This window comes from Peromyscus leucopus, chromosome X (assembly GCF_004664715.2).
Source record: "Peromyscus leucopus breed LL Stock chromosome X, UCI_PerLeu_2.1, whole genome shotgun sequence".
Taxonomy (NCBI): domain Eukaryota; kingdom Metazoa; phylum Chordata; class Mammalia; order Rodentia; family Cricetidae; genus Peromyscus; species Peromyscus leucopus.
In genome coordinates this window covers 64,236,699-64,261,509 of record NC_051083.1, presented here as the reverse complement: position 1 = coordinate 64,261,509, position 24,811 = coordinate 64,236,699, and the positions used below count along the sequence as shown (strand labels likewise).

The 24,811-nt window shown below is 39.0% G+C and overlaps 1 protein-coding gene across 1 annotated transcript in view; it reads left to right on the top strand.

Annotated features, from left to right (window-relative positions):
- The window catches only part of Zdhhc15 (zinc finger DHHC-type palmitoyltransferase 15), a 96,018-nt gene extending 81,145 nt beyond the window's left edge, over positions 1–14,873 (top strand). Inside the window, exons 11-12 of the mRNA XM_028891966.2 lie at positions 7,162–7,238; positions 10,667–14,873. Of these exons, the coding sequence (XP_028747799.1) occupies positions 7,162–7,208 (47 nt within the window). The 3' untranslated portion in view covers positions 7,209–7,238; positions 10,667–14,873. The remainder of the gene's footprint in view (positions 1–7,161; positions 7,239–10,666) is intronic.
- The last annotated feature ends 9,938 nt before the right edge of the window (positions 14,874–24,811 follow it).

Here is a 24,811-nt window from a genome sequence, read left to right as displayed (position 1 = left end):
GAATGAGGGATACAGGCAAAATGAAACTGTCCTTCCTTTGGGTTACTTCTTTAACTGTATGGCTACAGCTTTTTAATTGGACTCATGAGCTCTTACAGAGTTATTTTAATTAATGGCTGGATTCCAAATGTTTGCTCTTTGTGGGAGGAAAGAAGGCCAAGATCTCTTACTTCACCATCTGGCTAAAATCACCTGGAAATAACTCTTGGATCAGCATCCATGATTGACTAATGATATTAGCTGATCTAGAAATGTTCTTAGAAATACTTTGAAAGAAATCAGAATTCAACCTATTTGTTAGGAAGATTTACTCTGAAGATCTTCCACAGAGGTTTCCTTTCAATGTTGCAAATAAGCAACTTCACATGACCTGTAGTTTTCATGTTGGGGTGCTTGCTCTCAGAGAAACCTAAAATGAATTACATAGTGTGTATTGTGATTGATCATCTAGAATCTTCCTTAACCCTGCCTCTATAAAGTTGCCATCCTAGGTATGGACTTTCCAGGGTCTTAGGAATCGAGTCACCTAAGTCCTGAGTAGTGCTGAATCTGTGAGGCTTCTTCAGAGCCTAGGCATAGGCCTCAAGTTGTTCCAGGGTTTATAAGAACTTCCAAGTTCCTATTTTCTATGCTAAATGTAAACAAATAGTAATTGGCCTTCACCTAGACCCTCAAATTTAAGTCTTCAAAAACAGATTAGGTATTAAACTCATTTTTGACTTTGATAATAAGTTAGCATTTGCCAATTGTAATTATGTAGCTTATATCCATTAGGCTCAGTTCTTTTATTTCCTAGTAAAGAAGGTAAATCCAGTTCAAAAGGACTTGTCACACAAATCTTCATAATCCTGTTTGAGAAGCCAGTAGAGAGCTTCAGGCCAAGGACCGTGCTAATTCTGCACTCTAGTCAGTGCACCAACTGTGATAAGAAAAACTGTTTCCAAAGAGTCCATCAGTAAAAGACCCACAGTTTCCTTAAAACTGATTTTAACTCTAACTAACAAGACTAGAAATAAAACTTCAATTTCATTTGAAAGCTTTTAATTAAGTTATGTACTCAGGGATATCTTTATCAAGTGAAAAAAGCCTATAGTATGAAACCAAAAATTTGTTTGAATTTGCAACTGTAACCTTCTGGTGTTAATGATCAATACTTGGATGAATCTATTTCCTGCCTTCCAATTGGTGAACAGTTATCCCAAAAAGTATGGATTTTTTGTCCCCAGTATATGAAATGTTTCACCTATAGGCTCTCAGGAACAAGTCAACCAAGTCCTGAATGGTCTTGAGTCTTTCTAATTTCCTAGTCCTTTGCTTGTACAAACTTTCTTTATATGATACCCATGAGTACTGTTCAAGGTAGAGCATGGTTCTGACTGACTTGTTTTTAACCTTTTAGTTCCTACTGTGATGACAAGTCACCTGTTGGAAAGAAAATAAACTAGCATGTGTTAAGAGTGTCCTGAAATTGGAACATTGGATTCATAATGTCATTAAACACTATCTCATCTTTGAACTCAAGGGTCTTGTAATATTGGAGTGAGATAAGATACATACATGAAAAGTTTCCCACCAAAACACAACACAGAGTGTTATTGACCAAATGAGTAGATTATTATGTCAACTCAGCAGGTCAATTGGCATCAAATTGGATGAACCTATAGACCAAAATCTTTATTCTATCAGTGGTCAGGAACTACTGAAAATTTTTGATCAGAGGAGTTATGTGAGGAAACTGTTTTCTTCAGAAGATGGTGAAGTGATACTCCTAAAAAAGAGAGTATATTGTCATCATGTATCAGAGATCGTTCTAAACCCTGGACTTTCCAAGAGGACTGGTGAGAGCCCTTCTCGTCATCAGAACTCCACCTCTCCAGCACATCCTGTATCCAAGAGCTCTAGTTCGGAGACAAGAGATCTTTCAGTCAAGAGCTGTGTTACTTGGAAGATGCCTCTCTGGTGAATTTCTGTTCAGTCATCTCCCAGGCAGAGATAGCCCTTGACTCTTGCTTGAAGAAAACATTACTTCACCACTTACCTCTTCAGGTCTAACTGTACCTGTCTGGTCATGCCTCTAGACCTTTAAACATCACCATAGGAGGTGGATATAGTCTTACAAAATCCATGTTATCTTCCTAAAAAAATCTACTTCTTCAAACAGTCATTATTTGATCTGTGGAATCAATACATGGAGTCAGATAAGGAAAAATCCTTAGATTTGGAAATTTTTTTTTTTTAGCAAATGTTCAAATGGGAATTCAGGACACATTGATATATACTAACACTTTCGAAATGAGTCTTCACATGACTCATATCCTTATTATATAGACATTTGGGATAGTTAGGTAAGTCGATCTTTTCCAACAGGCTATTTTGTTTCTTATTCTTTCATGCAAGAGGCATTGTGATTCTAGGGTAGGATGTCTGTATGGCTGATGAGGAATACTACAGAAAAAAAGGAGAATGAAGAAGAAATTAATATTCCTTCCATTTATTTGGAAGATAAGACATTTATAGCCGGGCGGTGGTGGCGCATGCCTTTAATCCCAGCACTCGGGAGGCAGAGGCAGGCGGATCTCTGTGAGTTCAAGGCCAGCCTGGGCTACCAAGTGAGTTCCAGGAAAGGCACAAAGCTACACAGAGAAACCGTGTCTCGAAAAACCAAAAAAAAAAAAAAAAAAAGACATTTATAAAATTTGCTTAAAATTACAGGTATTATAATACAATACTTTTCTGAGCATGGTGGGGAATGCTTATAAACCCAATACTCTGTGGGCTGAGACAGGAAGATTGCAAGTTTGAGACTATCCTGGGCTACACAATGAAACTAACTCTCTCTCTCTCTCTCTCTCTCTCTCTCTCTCTCTCTCTCTCTCTCTCACACACACACACACACACACACACACACACACACACACACTGTTTTATGAACTATATGTTATTGACTAAATAAGCAGAATAATGAAATTTGTGCTATAAAAATAAGGATAAGAGTGATTTTTCTATGGGTTACCTAATCAGGTAGGCTTCATAATATAAAGAGAATTCAAACTAACACCAGCAAGAAGAAAACAACCTAGTTACAGTAAAGAGTTTTGGCAGTTGGGCACTAGATAAGAATTCACTGAAGTCAGAGACTCACCATCCACCTGTTACATGCCAGGTGATTTATAGTCTCTCTCACATTTAATAATCATAGTCACTGTTGTGTGTTGTAAATATTCAGTAACCCGGTTTTGTAGATGAAAATGAACCTCGGCTTCAGATCAGCTCAGTGTCTGTCACACAGCAGAGTGATAGATCCTGTCTCCAAATCAAACTCTCAACTACTGCACCACTCCACATCCCTCCCTCTTCTCCATCCCCTATTCAGTGTTTAGAAAAAACCCTTCCTGTGCCTCGTTTGCCAGAAATAGAAGGATGAAGAAACCTGAGCAAAGTTCTGGCATGGGGACCAGTTCCCAGTTGCTGGTTTCAATGGGTGACTTTTGGGAAAGTCCCTTCTCTCTGTGCCTCAGTTTCAATTCCATTCTCTCCACGTTCTCTTCAGCTCTGAGCCCACCTGATACTGAGGGATCAAAAGTAAAGCTGAATAACAGAACCTAAATTTTTTTTGGCAAATAGTTTCTAGTTCCCTTTTTAGAAGAATACTATTAGGTACTAAAGGCCATGGTCAACTTACAATAGTAACATAGCTTCCTTATTCTGGGGCCACATTTCTTTCTCTGCACATTCTCTCTATACTCACTTGCTTTCTCCTTACCATCTCTACCTAGTATTTTGACAATTGGCCTCCAAACAACATCTCGTTATGCTTGTTATTTTCCTTTTCTAAAGAATTGAAGTAACTATATTGATAAAGGGGAAGTAGTACTAATGATAGTTAGAGGGAAGAGGCACAACACGGTAAATGTTATAAGGCTATTAGGAAGAAATAAACGACGTATTTGTAACAGGAACGAGTCCTAATGGAGGTAACATGGTAGAGGATTTGGTATCAGTTAGTATTGATATAATGAAAGATACATTTTAGAAAGATCAGTGGAGCACTGCTACACAGAATGAATTGGAGTTTTGAAATAAGAAATGGGAAAAGGAGCAGAAAGCTGGGTATGTGTCATAATAGCTTCATGGCAGGCAGTAACTATAGAAAGGGAGAAAAAAGATCAAGGCTAAGAGCCTTTTCTATAGCTAGGGATAGTCCACTGACTAGAGATATGTGGGAGTTATTTGTGTAGACATGGCATTTCAAACAATGCAAACTGGAGGAAGTTATTTGTGTAGACATGACATTTCAAACAATGCAAAGTAGAGGAGATAATCAAGTAAAAGAATAAAACTAGAAAGAGGAAACAAAGTGCATTGAAATACATCTGTGTGGACAGGAAATGGTGAAAGAGAAAATAGAGGGCCCTGGTTAGAACGTCAGAAAACAAAGCTCAGGAGAGACTACCCAACAATACTGTCAGTGCCCACCTCTACTTTACAATTGAAAACACTGAGGCTGGAGGAAATGGATATGACGTGAAGTGAGTAATATGACAGGAAGCAATCATGACTCAAGTCCCTGGATTCTCTATATTGTACTCTTTCCCTACTCTATTAATTTCTGAGAACCAGTGGCTAAAAATACACATACACACACACACACACACACACACACACACACACACACACACACACAAAACAACAACAACAACAAAAACCCAAGTTGCTTCATAGAGTAAAGGTTCACGTGGTAGCCTAGATTTTAAGGAAAGAGGGGGGGCGGATAGATCTTAGATAACATAAGAAAACTAAGCAGAGCAGCATACAATAAGACTGAATTGACATGCTTTTGATTGGATAATAGGAAAATCACTACTGCATAAGCAGCAAGAGCGGGAGGGGGGGGATGGAGGAAGCAGTGTAGGTACAGATTATAGGAGGCATTGAATTGACTTATTAAATCCTGTTATTTGTTTTCTATTATGCAGAACACAATTCTTTGAAGCCTTTATTCAATTCATTCCTCACCTATGCAGTCTTAGCTTAATCTCACCCTGGGAAGAATGCCATGAAGGAAACTGAAAATCAGGTTTTTCATCTGAGGCACCAGTGCCCACAAGAGCATAGTTTTAATTCAAATAATTGTTTGGTGGGAGTGTTGGGCCAAATCTGAGTATGAGTCACTCTGGGAAAAAAAAAAAAAGAAACCCACTTAGCAAAATCCTACAGATCAACTTCTCAAAGATTTTCCAAACACACCTAAAATGTATCAAGGCAGCCAACTATCAAGCTAGTAATGAGCATTGAGGGTTCGTTAGCATCACTTCTCAGGAGCAACAAGGCCAGCACAGTTATTACACTTAAAAATTGTCATTGCTGCTATTGATTGCTGCCTCAGAATGTTTGTGACATACGCTTGAGTACTTGCTACCTATATTTCCCTTTGTTTTTACAAATGAGCTATTCTCCAGCCCTTGCTAAAGACTGGGCTGATCTGTCCGATTTAAGTTCTGACTTAACTTTACCCTGAAGCTAGCTAAGTATGGTGGTACTTATCTGTTAGACCAGCATGTGGAAAGCAGATGCAGAAGGGCTGCAAATTCACAGCAAAACCTTTCAGAGAGAAAGAGGGGGGGGAGAGGGAGGGAGAGAGGGAGGAAGAGGGAGGGAGGGAGAGAGAGAGAGAGAGACAGAGAGACAGACAGACAGAGACAGAGAGACAGAGACAGAGAGACAGAGACAGAGACAGAGAGAGAGAAAAGGATATTGGGATTCTAGAGAAGACAGAATCTTGCATCCACAACAGTGTTGTGATTCCAAAGACAAACATTTTTAGAACCACTTTTGTTTTTTTCTATTGCTGGAAGAAACTGCCATGGCTCTGAAGTCAGTCTGATTAACTCCGTAGCATGAGTTTGCCAGCTTCCCGTGACAAAAGTAGCCCACCCTGGCTAGTTAGCCTCAGTCTTCAGAGGCCTCACTTTTGGGAGCACTTTGAATGGCAAACTGGTTTCATAAAAGAAAATTGACTAGATGCTGTAAGGGATGACCACTATGAACATTTTTATCTCAAAATGCCAAGTACATTATTATGCTGGGAGTGTGAAGAAAGTGTTTACCTGTACATTAAGCAAGGTGATCCAGAGTGTATTTTCCACTTCTAAAAAGCTAGAGGTCAGAAACGAAATGTTTGTACCATAAATGATGTTTCTTATTAATCCACAAACCTCTTATTTTCTAGATCCATCATTCCTTTTCAGAAACACACCAACACCTAAAATACTATAATAGCGCTCTCAATTATGTGCAATGGAATAACAGTGGGACAGGGTAATTTTGTGAGTAACAAGACCCACAACTCCTCATTAAAGACAGATGGCGCTGAGCTGTTATCATAGCTATTTAAATCCAATACCAGCCAGTATTATGGGTCAGATTATGCTGATAAATGAAAGATTCTTAGTTAGTAGTCCAGCAGACCAAGCAGCTCTTGGCATGTGAATGCCTGAGCTTCTAAAGGTTTCTGTGTAGAAAACCAGTCTTTGGAGCTCTGTAGATGTTGTCCACCTCCAGGGATTGAACAAATATCCATCCATGTAAGACATTTGATTTTCATTTTGGTCCATTTTCTGTTAATATGAAAAGTTATCGAGCTGGGCTTGGTGGCACATGCCTTAAATCCCAGCACTAGGGAGGCAGAGGCAGACGGATCTCTGTGAGTTCCAGGACAGCCAGGGCTGTTACACAGAGAAACCCTGTCTCGAAAAATCATTTTTTAAAAAACGTTATCAGAGGCTATGTACTTTATGAAGTAGTTTATGAATCTCCCAATTCTGGTGGCTGGAGGGTTGAAACAATATGGTGACAGTGTTACAGCAGAGCATCACATACACACACCTGCATCACAACTTGGTGCACCATCAGAAAGAGAAATGGCTGCTGCAGAAAGGGCCACACACTGGGGGAAGCTTTGCTTTCTAACAATCTTCTCATACAAGAATTATCGTGGGTTTCATAAGTACTGCAGTGTTGCTTCTGAGGCTAGATCTCCCAGTGACCTAAGTGCCTTCTGCTAGACCCCCTTTCTGAACCTTTCCACCGCTCAGTGCTACCACACTAGGGACCAAGCAGCACAAAGCGCATAGCATTCACCTGTACTTTTCAATCTTGCAGATTACCCAGAAGGCTCGTCGTCGCTGGCTGTGGAGACAGAAACGTAGCAGTTTTCACGTCTTCTGCATCTCCAACAGGTCAGTACTCTGAAGGGGGCACATTTAGTGCCACCTGGTCTAAGAAGCAGCCTTGGGAGCAGAACTAGAAAAGGAGTTTGTTCTCATTTTGGTGAGCAAGGTGTTAAATTCTTCACCCTCGTTGCACACAGGAGAAGTTCTGTGCACAATTTCCCGGTGCAATGTACTGAAAAAGATGCCTTTATTCCCTACAAACTCACACGTACTTCACTTGTGCTAATAGACCCCAGGGGATCCAAAACAGCCAAATATCCTGTACAGGTTATTTACTTTCATACTGTGAATTATAAACCTTGTCATGGTGCATTCCAGGTCTCTGAAACAATACAGATTACAAATAAGTTCTTTGTGCCTGACTCCATTATGTCTGCTAATAACCTACTCTTACCCACCAACAGGCAAAGAGCAGCCTCCCTATAGTCCAGCCCTCCTAAATGCTACTAATTTGTTAACAGTGGATTCTCTTTGACCTGTTGAAAAGCCAAACAGCCTTCTCTTTGTGACACTTACAAGTAAATAAGACCAGTGTAATTCCATATTAAAAGGAGACTTAGTTATAGAAAATCATGGTACTCAAAGCTCTGAACTGGTAGGACGTCACCTTTTTTTCCCATGAAAATGCTAGCAGTTACTCAGAAGCCTCTTAATCGGTTTATGAGTTCTCCTGTCTTCAATCCTTTCCCTGCACAACTTCTGCTATGTACTGATACAAGGAAAGGTACTATACAGACCTTATATGGGCCAGCTAGTTTGCTAAGTACTTCCATCAACTCTATAAGGTGACTGTCACCATTTACATTTTCTTAGGAGAGAACCACTTAACTGAGGTTACACAGCCATCAAAGTGGCTTACCTAAAATTGCAACCCAGGGCTGCATGGCTTCGCTTGTAACGCTGCATTTAAAGGCCTGGTGGACCCTTGGCCATGCAGCTTCAATTATAACTAAAGGTTAAAAGAGAACAGTTAAGTCTGTTTTCTTACTCAAACCCTTGATGAAATGTTTGGTATTTTGGTAAGGCAACTTGTAGTATCTAGCAGTATCTACATTTCAGTTATCTAGGATGCTTCTTCATTATTTTAGCATGTGTCTAAAGGTAGTCTGAAATGCTAGTATTTTGGTATATTAATTGTTTAATGAAAAAGTGTTACTGAAGGGTACACTTAGGAATATAGGGATATAAGCATACTTAGTATAGAAATTTGTGGGGCTTTCAATGTGCTAGGAGTTTTGTGATTCACTAAGTGAAGCAGCAGTTGTAGTCACCCTGTGGATTTGTTTGACCATCATACCCTTTCTTGTCATCTCCTACTCAAGGCATAGGGCCTTGCCCTCATGGCAGTACATGTTAAGATTTTTAATATGCTAAGGCATATTGTGAATTCCCCAAAGTGTGGTAAGATAGTTCCCAAATTTACATGACCATGTGATTCCCCCTAACTTTTCGTGAACATCTTGAAGGAATATTAAACCATAGAATGCATTGCTTCTACTTCCTTAGGGAAGCAAAATTGCCTCTAAGCAATACCTTTTCCAGGGAACACTATCCAAATAAATTGGGCAGTTGGTTTTATGAGAACAAAGACATGTTCTGATAATAATAGAAGAACGTTTACGGGAACAGTAGGAGAAATATTTTAAAATTTGTCAAGAAGCTGGGTGTGGTGGTGCACGCCATTAATTCAAGCACCCGGGAGACAGAGGCAGATCTTGGGTATACATATTGAGTTCCAGGACAGTAGGGCTATGATGACTTTTTAAGTATATATAATAGTGACTACAATTATATTTGTAAAATCTCCAATCTGAAATCAACTTAAATATCTATCCACAAAATAATTGAAAATATTATACGTGCCCAAAACTATAGTTTTGTATATATTTTCCTTTATTTTATTTTGAAGAACGTCTTAATTAAAGGATGAAATGAATATTCATGTTTGTAGCTTAGAATTAACAAACATTGGGGCTGAATAGGTAGGTGGCTCAGTGGTTAAGAGCACTGGCTACTTTTCCAGAGGCTCCAGACTCAGTTCCCAGCACCCACATGGTAGCTCACAACCAACTCTCACTCCAGTTCCAGGGGATTTGGCCTCTATTTGCACTGTGTATGCATGGTGCACAGATATACCTGCAGGCAGAACCCCACACACATAAAATAAACGGAAAATCTCAAAAACAGAATTAACATTAACACTAACTTTTTACTCTGTTTCAGTTTTGTATATAAAAAAAGAAATTATTTCCATAATCTTTACACAAAGACTCACTGATTCTACATATTTCCTTCAAATGGAAAGGACAAATGTGGGAAAACCGTTTGCAAAATATGCAGCATACAGAAATTAACATCCTTAATTTAATAATTTCTTGCAAATCATTAAGGAAGGAAAAACACACAAGTTAGAAAATGGACAAAAGATATAACAATACAATCAATAAAATTAATAAATAAATTAGAAAGTTATTCAATTTCACTGTAAAGAAGTATAAATTAACAAAATGTAACTACCAGTTTTTGTCTACTAAATCTGCCAGATTTTATGAATTATACTACCTAGTGTTAGCAAAGACACACTGAAGCATGTATTCAAATTTATTGTTGACATGCTTAAATTCACATATCACTCATTTGTGTGAAGGCAAGTTGATGTCATATATAAAACCCTTAATATGTTCATAATATTTCATCTGATAACTAACTGCATTTGGGGAGTGTATTTAAATGAATTAATGAGAGATCTATACAATTATTTATCAATTTATTATAATGTCAGAATTTTTAAAATAAAGCTAAGTATCTACTAATAGGAGACTGATGAAACAAACCATTCCAACATTCTAATAAAATATTACTAAAAATTTTAAGAATATTATACAATGATTAAAATTGTTATTTTAAAGAATAATTGACAGGATTATATAAAATACTGTATGAATGAAGTTATTTGTGTGTTTGTGTATGTATGGTGGTATAGACTAAATCTAACTTTAAGGTTTTATCCATCTTTTCATTACTAGGAATAAGGCTATGAATGCTGTCCTTGAAAAGAAGTCAGTTGGAATCATTTTCATAGGACAGAATCCAGAAGCAAAATTACTAATATGAATATTTTTTGTTTTTTTAAATGTTTAATTACTATTTGTTTGTTCGATTGGGGGTGGGGCCCCGGCATGCCATGGCAAAGGGGTGTCAGCGAACAGCTTGCAGGAATCATTTTTCTCCTTCCACCATGTGGGTTCAGGGGATTGAACTCAGGTCATCAGGCTTGGTAGCAAGTGCCTTGACCCTCTGGGCCATCTTTGTCTTTTTAAAACATATTTTCATAAAATGATTTTAATGGTTACAAATTATTATGAACTGGGTGCCACTATGCAATCATGCATAGTGGTTCAACTCACCTGGAAATTTCTGTTTTTTATCCCCAGGAACCACCATATCCCATGAGGCTTACAGACTTCAGTGTTGAGAACCACTCTAATCCTCAAAATAAATCACCAAGTTGGATAGAAAGCTTCACAGTTTGGGTGTTCCATGAAATACGTGCTGTGCAGATGTTTCAGGACTTCGCAAATTGACTTTGCTGACTGAACTCATTTTGGAAACAATTGCTTCAAGCCAGTTTTTCTTTCTTACCCTCCCCCAATCCATGAAAGCCTAAGTATAAAATATATATCTTTATATTCATCTAGTTGGGTAAAAAGGACTTCAGAAGATTACCATGGAGTCTAATTTCCCCATGAAAGACTATTAATCATGTCTCTCTGCAGGGTCTTTATGGTATTGAGGGGAGTCAGCATGTGTTTGTGGCTTATGTTCATGGGCATATATAAATGTGTATGTGCTACAGAATTCTGCCAAAAATCAAGGTTTAAAAACTGAGGATTTTATTTAATCATGCTTTTTTACCTAAATAGCAATTTAAATATTTGATGAACTCTGAACAAACCCTATATCATGTAGCTGAAATTTAAGGAGATCAAATAGACTGTGACCAAGGTCCTATTGAGAATTGAACAATGTAAAACCTGTCCTGTCCCAGAAGTTTCTGAATGCACCACAGCTAATAGGGAAGAACAGATCAGACTCCCATTTTAGTAAGCATAGCAATTAGCATTTTAAGGCCAAGCATGATGGTGCATGCCTGTCATCCCAGCACTTGGGAAGCAGAGGAGGACTCCTGCAAGGTCAAGACCAGCCTGGTTTTTCTACATAGTTCCAGGCCACATTGGGTTACATAAGGAAACTCTGTCTTGAAAAAGGCAAACAAAAAAGAGAATTACTTTCTTAAAAACTTGTGATGCCGAGCTATGGTTAAAATCTATTTTAGTCATTTCTCTGCTATATAGCTTTATTTTAGCCTTTGTAAATTACTTTTATAATGGTAGAAATACTATAAGCCTAAGTTATGGACCATCCGTTTTATAAAAAGGATTTAAGGGTGATTTTCAGGTATAATTATAATTCTGTTGAAGAAGGTAAAGTTTCAGATATGACACTAGCCTGAGGATTAGCTAAAGGTCTATGTTTTCACAACAGGAGTTAATGTACAGAGTTAACTGAACAGTGATGTTGCAGTCCTCTTTTTTTAAGCCTCGGTGGCAGCTCAGCCATTAAGAGAGTTTACATCCATTTCCCCACTTATTTATAACCAGCCTTCCTTTCAGTCCTAGTGCCTGGATCAATGAGATGGACACTAATGCTGCTTCTTTATAATAATAGTACCTAAGAGTATTGATGTTTTTCATTTTTCAGCCAGCACTCTAATGCACAGCTGCTGACAATAAAAGCCCCAACTCTTAACAGAGATCAGTGGGAGTTACAGGCATCTCACAGTTATCAAGGAATTGAACTCCTTAAGAGATAGTTGGGTTTACTAAATTATTCTCTCTAAAATGTCTCTGAGTGAAAAAGAGTTGCCTGGCACAAACAAATCTGTGTTGGGGTGCCAGTGCAACTGAGAAGGAAAACAATCCAGTTATTTAGAGCAACAACCAAATGGGTCCATTTGGACCCCCTAGGTCATTTTAACCAAGGTGAGACTTTTAGCATCAAATAGATTGTCCTCTGCATTTCATTTGAGAGAATACAAGACATGAATAAGTCTGTTAGGGAGAGGGCCTAGGGACTGCTTCTAAGATTAACAGATTAAGGAGCAACCTAGAAGACTGTGCATACTGGATTCATTCATTGTGAAAATGTATACTCTTACACGGGAAGAGCTTTCCCTTTCCATGCTTCTTCGGAAGCACCTCTCTTGTCTAGGTTTCCCTTAGAAGCATATTTGGCCATCCACATGGCTCTATGATCCGCAGGCCTTACCTTCTAGTACCTTTCTCTAAAAGGGTGCAAACAGCACTTCCCAGCAAGTCAGCATCAAAGCAACCTTCCCTGACCCCACCTGTCACCTCTGCTAAGGGCCAGAAGCTGCTGGCTATGATGCGAAGTCAGGAAGGGGTCAGGAACTTCTCCTCTGTAGAGTGTATCAGCTAGCATCAGAGATCGAGTCACAAAGGACAATGTTAGTAAACGACAGGAAAGTAGTGCAAGGATAAAGCTCAGGTTAATGCAAGATGATTGTTCAGTGTCTTAAGATTTATGCTGTCTCCAAAAGGCCAAATAAACCAGGGGTTTCTCTGGGTGCTTGGAGAAAGAAGAAACCCTATTCTTGTTTTAGTATCTTGATCCCATTAGTTTATAGACATTGATTATATCCCTATACTTAGATTCTTTGCATACTAATTACTGTATATAGGCACCTAAGTGGTTAGTTATTGATCAAGAAGACAGGTTTGTTTTATAATCCTCACACCCTGACCTCACTCATTTGCTTCTTTTCCTTGGAACCCTGCCCAATAACTTCTGTGGGATCTCATTCCCCAATCTTTGGTACTCTTCTTCCACAGTTGGAAAATGGAGCTACTTGTTAATATCCCACAGTTGAAAGGTGCTATGTAACTCCCTAGTGCTCTTACATATTTTTATTTGCAGGACTGGAAGGAAAAGTTTTACCATTACAGTATTTCTGAGCAAACAAATGTGCTCCCTTCTTTTCTTCCACACTCTCAGTGCAGAGTATTTTCTTGCAGAGCCTAGAGCATTTTGTTAATCTTCTTCTATTTGTTCCAACAATGTCCTTGGAAAGAGAGAATGGAAATTATTTTCCAACAATTAAAGATAAAGGATATAAAGTGCCATCCAAAAGCACATAGATATTGTGGAAAGCCCACTGTTCAAGAGACTTGACTGCCTCATGCAGGAATTACCATGGACCACCTTAGAACACTGAGAGCAAAGAGAACAGAATCACATTCCAAAAGAATCCCTCTGCCTCCAAAATCTTGAAGTTTGTGATCTAGATAGCTCTTTATTTCTAATGCAATATGTGCCTCTTCCCCTCACTGGCCCCGTATGATTTGTGTATTTTGCATTAGATGGCATCAGCCAGTGCCATAATCTCCTGTGGCACCCAGATAGCCTGATCTCAGGGTTCACTTTTCCAGAGAAAATAATGTGCTTCCTCATGTTCGTGCCAAATTGCACAAAGCATAGGCATTTATGTTAATGGATGTTTAAGCACAGTCCTGGCAGGTATGTTTTAAGAATACTGTGTATACATTACTGCAATATACAACCTAAGATTTAACCAGGCTGCAACTGACAGGAATGTAATAATCACTCATAGTCTGTCCCTTTCAACTCTTCATCACACATATCTACATGTGTGTACATTTACATGGACATGAATGTACACCCTTCTTTTAAAGGCAGACTGTTAGGTCATTAGAGCAAATATTTTACAGGGATGATTCTGCTCTCTCCTTTTTAATAAAGTCCAAAACCACAGGAAGTGAACATTTCATCTATCTATTCTAAAGTATCTGCTGTCAGAGTACTCAGTTGGGCCAAAAGACATGCAGAGACACAGAGGACATCTAACAAGATTATCAGACCCTATTGCAAGTTCAATGTTTCATAAAATTCATGCACTCTGTCCAGTCTGGAGGAAAGAGTTGACAATGTATGCTACATTTGCATTTCTTTAACCATACCTGTAATATTCCATATTATATTGTAGCCTTTGCATGTGGGTATTATGTAATATAGTAAAAAAAATGGGTGGCTCTTACCAGCATGCAACCCTTGATTTGTTTACTTTCCCCAAAAGGCTAAGGCTGTATCCTGCACAGTGTTCAAGACCATTAAATGTGTTCTTTGGAGCAGCCTAGTTAACATCCATCAAAAGAATGAGTTAAAACACACAGTGAATTCAATCTATCAGGATATAGGTTTTTGGTAGGGGATTGTTAAAAGAAAAGAATAATAAAATAAGATGCATTCAAAGAATAATTGCTTTCAGCCCACTGTCTAAATCAGCAAAGGAACACAGCAGGAAACCTGGAATTGGGTCTTGATAATGGATGAAATGTATTGGAGAGCCAGAAAAGGGAAGGCACTAGGGGACTGCAACAGTTAAGCTCAAGTCGCCAATTTGCTGTAAATCCCTTTTGCCATCAGTCTGCTCCCAGTGACTGTACATAGCATTCTTAAAACCATGTGTCTTGCTGCAGAAATACTGAAAAATGCTGGTCATCTTTATCTTCCTATGTCCTTTATTAAAACTATATACATAAATTTGTTGTGTCTTTCCTATATCATAATTTGTAAAAGAATATTGATAAAGGCTAGAGCTTCAGGCCACTCTGATGGCAGGTTCTGTACATCTCATTTCCCAGGGAAACAGTAGTTCACTCACTCCCAGGTGGATTGGTAGGGGTGTATAGACTCCTCTGTAACATCTCATCTTGTGGACACCCCCTCCTACACTTTCAGTGTTTTCTTTTACATGAGTAGAGCTGAGAAATTAATGGTAATGGCTTTTTGATAGAACACTGACCAGGCTAATGGCACTTAATCGTGTTCAGCCTCTGCTCAGCCTCACACGCCTTCTGTCTTTTAGTTTGCCATTATGATAGTAAAAAAAAGAAAGAAAAGTCTTGCTTTATGTGTCCAAACATGCTCTCGAGTCTGATTTGCTTTTATCATACTGAGAACTGTGTTTATTGGTCTCCAAAAGTACATCACCTGAAGAAAAAAATGCAGTAGTCCTGAGAGAAAAATGTAGTAGCCTACTTGCTCCTAAACCACACATTATAAACTTAGAGAAATATTTGAAACTGGCATCATCAAGTAAGCTCTGAAAGTTTTCCTTCAGGGCTGACAAGGTGGCTCACTTGGTCAAGTGTCTGAGGAGGAGGACCTGAGTTCAGATCCCCGGCACTCATGTAAAAAGCCAGGTGCATAACTGCAGGATGTCCATGACTCCAGGCAACAGCAGGATGTCCCTCAGGAGTTTCTGTGAGGGTTCAGTGATGATGATGTGCCAGAGGCCTTGAATCAGGCCAATGACTCACTGCAGTGAACATTTGTGGGTGGGGCTGATTAGACAAAGGGGTCTACTTCATGGCACTCCACAGCTCCCAATGCCACTAGGATGATGTGTGGCACTCCACAGCTCCCAATGCCACTAGGATGATGTGTGGCACTCCACAGCTCCCGATGCCACTAGGATGAAGGAGGAGGTGTTGCAAAGACAGAGGAATGAGGTGGGGGCGTTGTTTGTTTTAATTAATTTTGGGGGGGGTTCTTTTAGGGGACATGCTGCAGGGGTGAGGGGTGGATAGGAGGGACTGGGAGGTGAACAGGATCAGGGTAAGTGATGTGAAGTTCCTAAAGAATCAATAAAGAATTATGGTGTTTTTTTTTTTTTTTAAAGCCAGGTGTGGTGGTGGTACATGCCAATAATCCCAACACTAAGGAAGCAGAAACAAGAGGATTTCCCCCCTCCGCCCCCGCCCAAGGCTTGCTTGCCAGCCAACCTCAAGGAAACAGTGAGCTACAGGTCTAATGAGAGAGCCTGTCTGAAAAGCAAGGTAGAAAGTGAGTGGAGAAGACATCTGACATTGTCCTCTGATCTCCACACTCACAAGCACTCACACATAGAAATGAGAGTTCCATCAATAAATGCAGCTTTTGCACAAAAGGTCCTTTACAGAAAGAATGGAAAAATCCCTCTCCCCTCCAATAAGCCACTAAAGAAGGCAGAAATCACTGAAATGGAGAGTGCAGCTGAAGTTTGGTGGTCTGTCTGACTAAATAATACTGGTGAACTGGAACCACGTGGAGAGGCCCAACCTGTCTGTACAGGTCAGGCTCAACAGAAAGTACTTTTTTATTTAGATTTAGTCTTTAAAAATGTATTTACTTTGTTCTAGGTAAAGACCTTAAAAATCTTCGCTGAAACTGCCATTTGACATATTACAGTGCAGCAGCTACAAACAGCTTTAATTTGCATCACAATGTACTAGAAACAAAGGAAAACAAGTTCCTTTCTAGATTAAAAAAGACATAAAGGAAGCCTCTATATAAGAATCTTATTTAAGTTAGGGTTGTTACCAAGGAAATTTAAGGCATAGACATTCAAAAGAGACATAGATATAAATAAAGATGTAAATATATAGAATGCTTTATATAGGAACACATAAACATGTTAGTATGCACTTTCTTCATGATAAAAGTAACAGAAATTTTCAAATCTAATTTTTTCACCATATACAGTGACAGTGAAAAACTAGTCAGTTTCTCCTTGAATATTAAAATACTCATTCTTGCACAGTAGCATGAGTCAGTGTTTAGACTACCAATTCTAGAAGATTCAGAACTCTAAGATCAAAAACCACACATCTTAAGCAAATATTTTTGAAAATAATATTTGAATACATTTATGGTCTTGGAAGGAAACTTCTTCATAAACCTTCAATGAAAATACTCAAGTCAACTTTATGAATTAGTAGTCTCAGACCCAGCCTCTGACCATGTTAGCAAACTCCCGCATATAAAAATTTCAATGAAGAGAAAACACATTTCACTGTACAAGGAAAGCAAGTTTGGCTGTTAGAACATCACAGAATGTGGATGACTGACAAATTAGTCAAAATGTTATTAAATTCTACTTACCAATCCACTCTCATTTCACACATAAAACAGCCTGAACAATTAGAAAGCACTTATCAGAGTAATGTGTTTCAGAGGGACCCAATGAAACACAAACCTGAAGTTGCTTTTGGACCACAAAGAATGTGCATGTGGCAGGGCTACAGGGTACTGGAGTTGAGTGTCCTGTAAAAATGTGAAACTATCAAGAAAAAACACAAAGCAAATAATCCAAACTGAAATAGGAAGCACCAACGTTTTTAACCCTTTCCTACCAATTATTTCCTCTAAATTCGGAAGTCATTTCCTAGCTATATGTGTTTTTCAAGCTATAAAAATTACAGTTTTAAGCCAGGCCTGGGTGGCTCAAGCCTGTAATCCCAGTCTTAAGCAAGGGATTGCAAAAACAAGGCCTGACTGAGATACAGAGTAAGTTCAAAGCCAGCCTCCATAACCTAGGGAGAGTATCTTAGGAAGGAAGGAAAGAAGGAAAGAAGGAAAGAAGGGAGGGAGGGAGGGAGGAAGGAAGGAAGGAAGGAAGGAAGGAAGGAAGGAAGGAAGGAAGGAAGGAAGGAAGGGGTTTTAAAGAGCTGGTGATATAGTGTAGTTGTGGAATGCAAGAGGCCCTAAGGTTACTCCCCAGCATGGAGGAGCAGGGCAGAGTAGTAGATGAATGATTTGATTACAGTTCTTGCTGGTGTAGTGATTCGAACCTGCGATCCCATCACTCAACAGGCTGAGGCAGGTAGGAGAACTGTCAGTTCAAGGCCAGCCTAGACTATATGGGGTGACTATGCAACAAAAAACCTTTACACTTCTGGGCCAGCAGGTAAAGACTGCTATCAAGCCTGGCCATCTGAGTTCAATCTTCTGAACCTATCCATCTGACTTCTGTATTTAGGGGTGTGTGTGTGTGTGTGTGTGTGTGTGTGTGTGTGTATGAAAAATAAATAAATGAATGACTAAACATTGTAAATAAATAATCCTTTAGACATTTACACTAAGTTGAGGTAAAAGTCATTTAGTGCTTCCATGCCTAGCCTGTAAACTGAGTGACCTGAGACCACTTCAGATTTGCATTCTGTCACTCCATCAGCACCTCAGTAGGATTAGCTTAACAGGCCATTTGAAGCGCCTTTTTGGTTTTCAGGAATCTTAGGGTCTCACAGTGTTGACCAGGCTGGTCTCCAACTCCTGAGCTCAAGTGATCCTCCCATCTCAGAATGGTGCAGCCAGATATGATGGCACATGCCTATAATACCAGAACATTGTTTTTAAATATTTATATTGGTCATAAACATATGAAGTTTTCTGCTTTTTATTCACCTACAAGTTTTGGACAGCTGGAGCTATCAGAAACAACCTCATTTCATATGACTCTTTTTAAAGATATTATAGTCCTAGTTGATCACGAAAATTGTTATTTATTACATGGAATCTTTTAGTGTGAATTGATGTCTTCATAATAATTTTAATTTTAACTCTTAAGAGCCATCATTTTTTTAAACTGTTGACAAGAAAGAAAAGAATAAAGAGAGAAAAAAGGGACAGGGTTTGAAATCATATGAGGTTTGTGTGTGTGTGTGTGTGTGTGTGTGTGTGTGTGTGTGTTCACACATGGGTTTTTATTTATATGATTTCTGGGAACTGAACTCGGGTCCTCATGATTACATGGCAAGCACTTTATCAATGGAGCTATTTCCCCAGCTCAATTATTTTTAAACCTTAGCATTGATTATTTTAACCAATTTATGAGGTTATTTTAAATCTTAGCATTGTGGTGCACAGCTGTAATCCTATCACTTTGGAGGTAAAAGTGGTAGGATCTGGAGTTCAAGGTCATCCTTGGCAATATAACAAATTCTGAGTTACATGAAAACATGTTTCAAAAATGAAAAGCTAATTTTAAATAGCTAAGTTTTCATTAATGGACTATGGGCAGTTAATGGGTTCTGGGGAAGGGGGTCATTTTCTTTAGCGGTATAATCATTGATAAGTTGCACGTGTTCCAGTAAACAACCCTCTACTCATGCAAGCAAGCATGATTAAACTCACTGGGTGTAAAATGAAGACTTGTAGTGGGTAGCTGTTCCAGTTTTGACCTGGAAGTACTATCCCTAGTGAGGCTTCCAGTAACTGCCACGCCTACCTATGACCTGCCCCTGGGGTGGGGCCAGGACAGGAGCACTTAAGACCCAGGATGCAGATGTACAGGCTCTCTTTGTTCCTGGTGATCCTGGATGCTGGATGGCAGATCGAGTCAGAGTTCTCCAGAGAACCCTGCTGGACTGCACCTCACCTCTCCCAGATGCTGCAACCAACCCCTTTACTGACTGTAAGTTACCCCAAAATAAACCTCCTTTTTAACTACATGGAGTTGCCTTGATAAATCCCCAAAATAAAGAACAAAGCAGGAAAGGGCTTTCTGAGAAGAAGGGTTTCAGTGAGAGGGAATGAGAAAAACTCTTAGTTTGGTCATAAATACCTTTTAAAATCTGGAAAAGGCTACAAAACTCTTCACATAAAAAAAAGTATATATATATATAGAAACACACATTTTTTTTTAATTTCATAAGCTTCCAGGTGGCTCTGAAATATTTTCATATGGTAGTTATAAATTCCTATGCTCGGTCTGGGGGTCTTATGTCTTGGTTTAGTGATAAAACATGTTCATCATAAATAAAGCACTGGGCTCCATCTCAGCACCACACACACACCAAAGAATTTATACTTTAAACTATGTTCCGTCTTCCCATAAGCATCAAATAAAATAACTGTACTTGAATGTGACCCAGCACTACTACATTAGCAAACTGAGCCACCAGTTACCAATTAGTGTGAACCTAACACTGATTTTATTCTACTTTCCAAACTGGCTATTTCCATAATCCTCCACCCTCATTACCTGAGGCTCTGGAGCAGTTGGATGAGTAGCAACATGGGGGTTTCTAAGGATATCAGAGGGAAGGGCTGTGTACACAGCAGGTATTATATACTGTCCTCACTTCCAACAACAGGGGACCAAATGTTTCTCATCAAATTAAAGGAATCTTAAGATGACAGCTCTTAGAATACTTAGCACATGTCAGTGTTATTTTTAGTGACATTGACAATGGTTTTTAAATGTCAGAAATGTTTTCTTAAAGAAAAATCTTCATAGACATTGTACTCATTTTCACTCAACAACTCCTTGTCACTTACTGGATGGTGGAAGTCATATGCCTGGAATTTTAATGGCTTTTCAAATTGTACATAGATTAATACTACATGACAAAGATTTTCAAAGTGGGAACCTCAAGCAACTAAACAAAAGAAGCCAAGGAAACAATCTCTGCATCTCATGTGGGCCCAGAAACAGTTCATTTTGCCACAAGCTAGAATGGAAAAATCTGAATACACACAAGGATTTTATATGGCGAATAGCAGGGGAAAGATGCTGAAGGGTGCTCTAGATCTACCCAGGAAGCCCTTAAAAACAAATCTTATTAGGATCAAATTATTCACAAATAATTTTATTGTGTCTCAGAAAAAAACTCAAGAATAGTAATGGTAACAGAAACAACTAGCACCTTGCCTAGTTGAATTCACATCTGGCACATAAGAACAACTATTAGATATTCAAAGGAGCCACAAAATAAAACTAATAAAGAAGAATCAATCGATTTGCAGAAAAACATCAAAGTTATTATATACACTCTAGATGGAGGAAGAAAATACAAGCACATTAGGAAGAAACATAGAAAATAAAATACTGAACTTCCAGAGTTCAAAAATCACAGAGATAAAACATGCTAGATGAGTAGAGCTGCATAAAGATGTTCAGTGAAATTTATCACATAGAAAGTGCTAGTTTAAAACTATACAACAGAAAAAAAGAAAAGAATCATCACTGAGCTATGCGATATCTTCAAGTTCCTTACTAGAAAACACCATGTATTTCAAACACAGAGCCCAGGGACACCTGAGCTGGAACTGGCCCAAAAGCCTCCTCCCTGAGGACTGGCTTTCATGGTACCAGAAAGCACCATGAAAGTTTCCAAAGAAGGGAATCAACTAATAGTCCTACCCAGTGCTGATGCCTATGAACAACAATAACTATCATGGCACCATAACCCTAAGGGCAATAGTAGCATGAATATCTGGTCAGTAACCAACAGCTCTATAATTGGACTTAAGATCTGCTTAACAAAAAGGAAATCGTGCCTAATACTGGCGATCTAGTCAACAACTCGGAGTGAAGTCATGGATCTTGGAGGAGAGCCAGTGTTTTACTAAAGCAGCACAATCCTCTAACTATATTCTAAGTATTTGTCCTTAAACCCACAGATAAGTATAGCCCTCACCCCACATCAAGGAAACTTCTCTTTGCAACAAACAAGATCATTCAGAAAACCAAAACAAATCAAAATGCAGAGTTACAGAGCCCAGCCCCAACTGCTATATTTACAAAACAACTCTCACCTAAGGCTCAGAGAACATTATGGAAGAGGGGGTGGGAAAATCATAGAACAAGGAGTTTCCTGTGAAACTGTCTCCCTTCATGACTGCCTTAACATGAATTGAACAAGGGTGACACCAATGAAGAGGGAAAGCTCATGAGGATTCAACTCTAGGCAATAACTGTAGGTAACTAAGGAATGCTGAGAGTGAGAGAAATAAAATGAACGATAGACTGGACATAATCAGGGAAAGAGACAGTAAAGAAAAGCCTTCCTATGGTAGAAAGAAAATCCAGTGACTCCAGGGCTAAGGGTCAGTAGTAGAATATAGGGATGATGCCCAGGGTTCAATCTCCAGCAATATCAACCATGCCACCAAATGCACCAAAGACGATAAAAACCTTTTATCACCAAGGTTGCAACAATATAGATAGGAATTAGTAGAGGCTAAACTGTTGGATATACTACTTACAGATAAACAGCTTAACAAAGATATGAGGGGAAGTGACAGTGAAAAAGAGCTTTGCTAAAATTGTATCATCCAGTGGGGACTGTGTGGATACCCAAGGCTATATCCTCTGAAGAATGACATCATATGTTTTAAATTGCAGTAGAAATAGACTTTACTAAAATAGTTTAGCTGAGTTTCTAAACTACAAAACAAGTATTTCTTTTAAAAGTCCCTAATGCAGGGATATCGGTACCCAGAATTGCAATGGTTAAACGGCTTCCATGACCCACGGCTAATGTGCAAAGACTGGAAGAGGTATTTGGGTTGGTTTGGCTTTTGCTTTTATGCTTCTTTTGTTTTCCATTTAGTTTTATATGGTGGTATTTTGTTCCCCAAAATATTGTGCACCCTAATAAACTTATCTGAGGTCAGAGACAGAACAGCCATTAGATACAAAGGCTAGAAAATGGTGGCACTCACACCTTCAATCCTAGCATTCCAGAGGCAGAAAGCCATCTGTTCAAGGATACTGCCAAGCATAGTGACTCACGCCTTTAATCCCAGAAAGCGAGCCTTTAATCCCAGGGAGTGATGGTAGAAAGCAGAAAGATATATAAGGCGTGAGGACCAGAAACTAGAAGCATTTGGTTGGTTAAGCATTTGGCTGGTTAAGCTTTCAGGCTTTGGAGCAGCACAGTTCAGCTGAGAGCCATTGGATATGAGGACACAGAGGCTTCCAGTCTGAGGAAACAGGATCAGCTGAGGAACTGGCGAGGTGAGGAAGCTTGTTCTGCTTCTCTGATCTTCCAGTATTCACCCCAATAACTGGTCTTGGGTTTGATTTTATTAATAAGAACCTCTAAGATTCATGCTGCAGTGTTAAGCTCATGATATTTAGAAAATCTCTGTTGAAATAGTAACTAAACATGAGCTAAAGAAACAATGACTTCACTGACCACAGGCAACAAGGAACATACAAAAATTAGTTTGTGGAAGTCGCGAAACGAAAGGACTACTTCAGGACAAACAACTAGCAAACTCTGATGTAACGGACTGAATCACATTCTCTCCAATTCATATGCTGAAGATCTAAACCCTCAATGATAATATATTTAGAGATAAAATCTTTAAAAATAGTAATTAAGGGGACTGAGTCTCAGCACTTGTCTAGGATGAAAAAGGCTCCAGGTTTAATCTCTAGAATTGCAATAGAAAAGAAGAAGAAGAAAGAAAGTAACTAAGGTCAGATGGGATCAGAAGAGTGGAGTCCTAATCTAATACAACAACTGTCTCTGTGCACAATGGGAGACAGATGTGCCTGGTGTTGCAGGCTGTGGCCCCAGCTACTTGGAAGACAGAAACAGGTAACTACAAGGCCATCGTGGGGAATTTAGTGAAATCCAGTATCAAAATTAAAACTGAAAGAGAGGCGTGGGATGAAGTTCAGTGGTTGGGCACTTGCCTGGCATGTACAATGCTCTAGGTTCAATCTCCAGTAGCAGGGGTGGGAGTGGGAGTTGTGGGATTGGGGAGTACAAGACACACCATAAGAATGTGGCTCTCTCCAAGCCAGGAAGACAGACCTCAACAAAAAACCAACCCTGCTTGAGTCCACTCTCCCTTGATGATGGATTTCTAGCCTCTAGAACTGAGAGAAAAGAAACAGACGTTGCTTAAGAAAAACAGTCCACGGTATTCTGTCATGGTAGCCCAGGCAATCTACTAAAGACAAGTTAACAAAACTATAAATCAATAAGAAGAAAAAAAACCCAGAAATTTCATAATTATTTGGAAATTAAACATTACATTATTAAACAGAAATGGTTCAAACAAGAAAGTATAAGGGAAATTAGATAGTATTTAAGCCATAGACAAATCTGAAAAGGAAGAAGTGAAACAAGCTCCTTTTATTCATGGGTAAGAGTCTCTATATAGAAAATCCCAAAGAATACACAAGAAAGCAAAAGATTTCAACACAATTACATGTGAGAACTAGTTTTGTTTCTATAAATCAGCAATCTGAAAAGAAAATAAATAAAAGAATTCCATCTACAATATCCCCTAAAAGAATAAATATCTTGAAACTAATTGTATCTAAGAAGGTAAAAGACTTACCTACAGAAAAATATTAAATACTGTGCAAGGAAATTAACAAAAATATAAATAAATGGAGAAACATGCAGTCCACGTGGATAAAGAGACTTAGTACTGTCAGGATGGTGATGCTACCCAAAGTGCTCCACAGACACAGTTGATTTCTATCAATATTCCTACAGTCTTTTACACAAATATCAGTAAGCTGGTCCTCAGATTTATAAGGGGACTATATGGGGTCCAAGTGGCCAAAAGAATCATTTTTCGTTTGAAGTACTGGCAATCTACCCTAGGACTTTGAGTATGCTAAGCAAACAATGTACCACTGAGCTACACCGGCAGTCTCTTTAAAAATAGCACTTGGGAGGCAGAGCCAGTCGGATCTCTGTGAGTTCGAGGCTAGCCTGGGCTACAAAGTGAGTCCCAGGAAAGGTGCAAAGCTACACAGAGAAACCCTGTCTCAAAACAACAACAACAACAACAAAAAATCCCCAAAGAGCTGAACAAATCAAGATTCACAGTTCTCAAGACTGTGTCACCATGCACAGGGCCTGCACAGGTTCAAGCCAGACAGGGTCCCAGCACTGAAAGGGGGA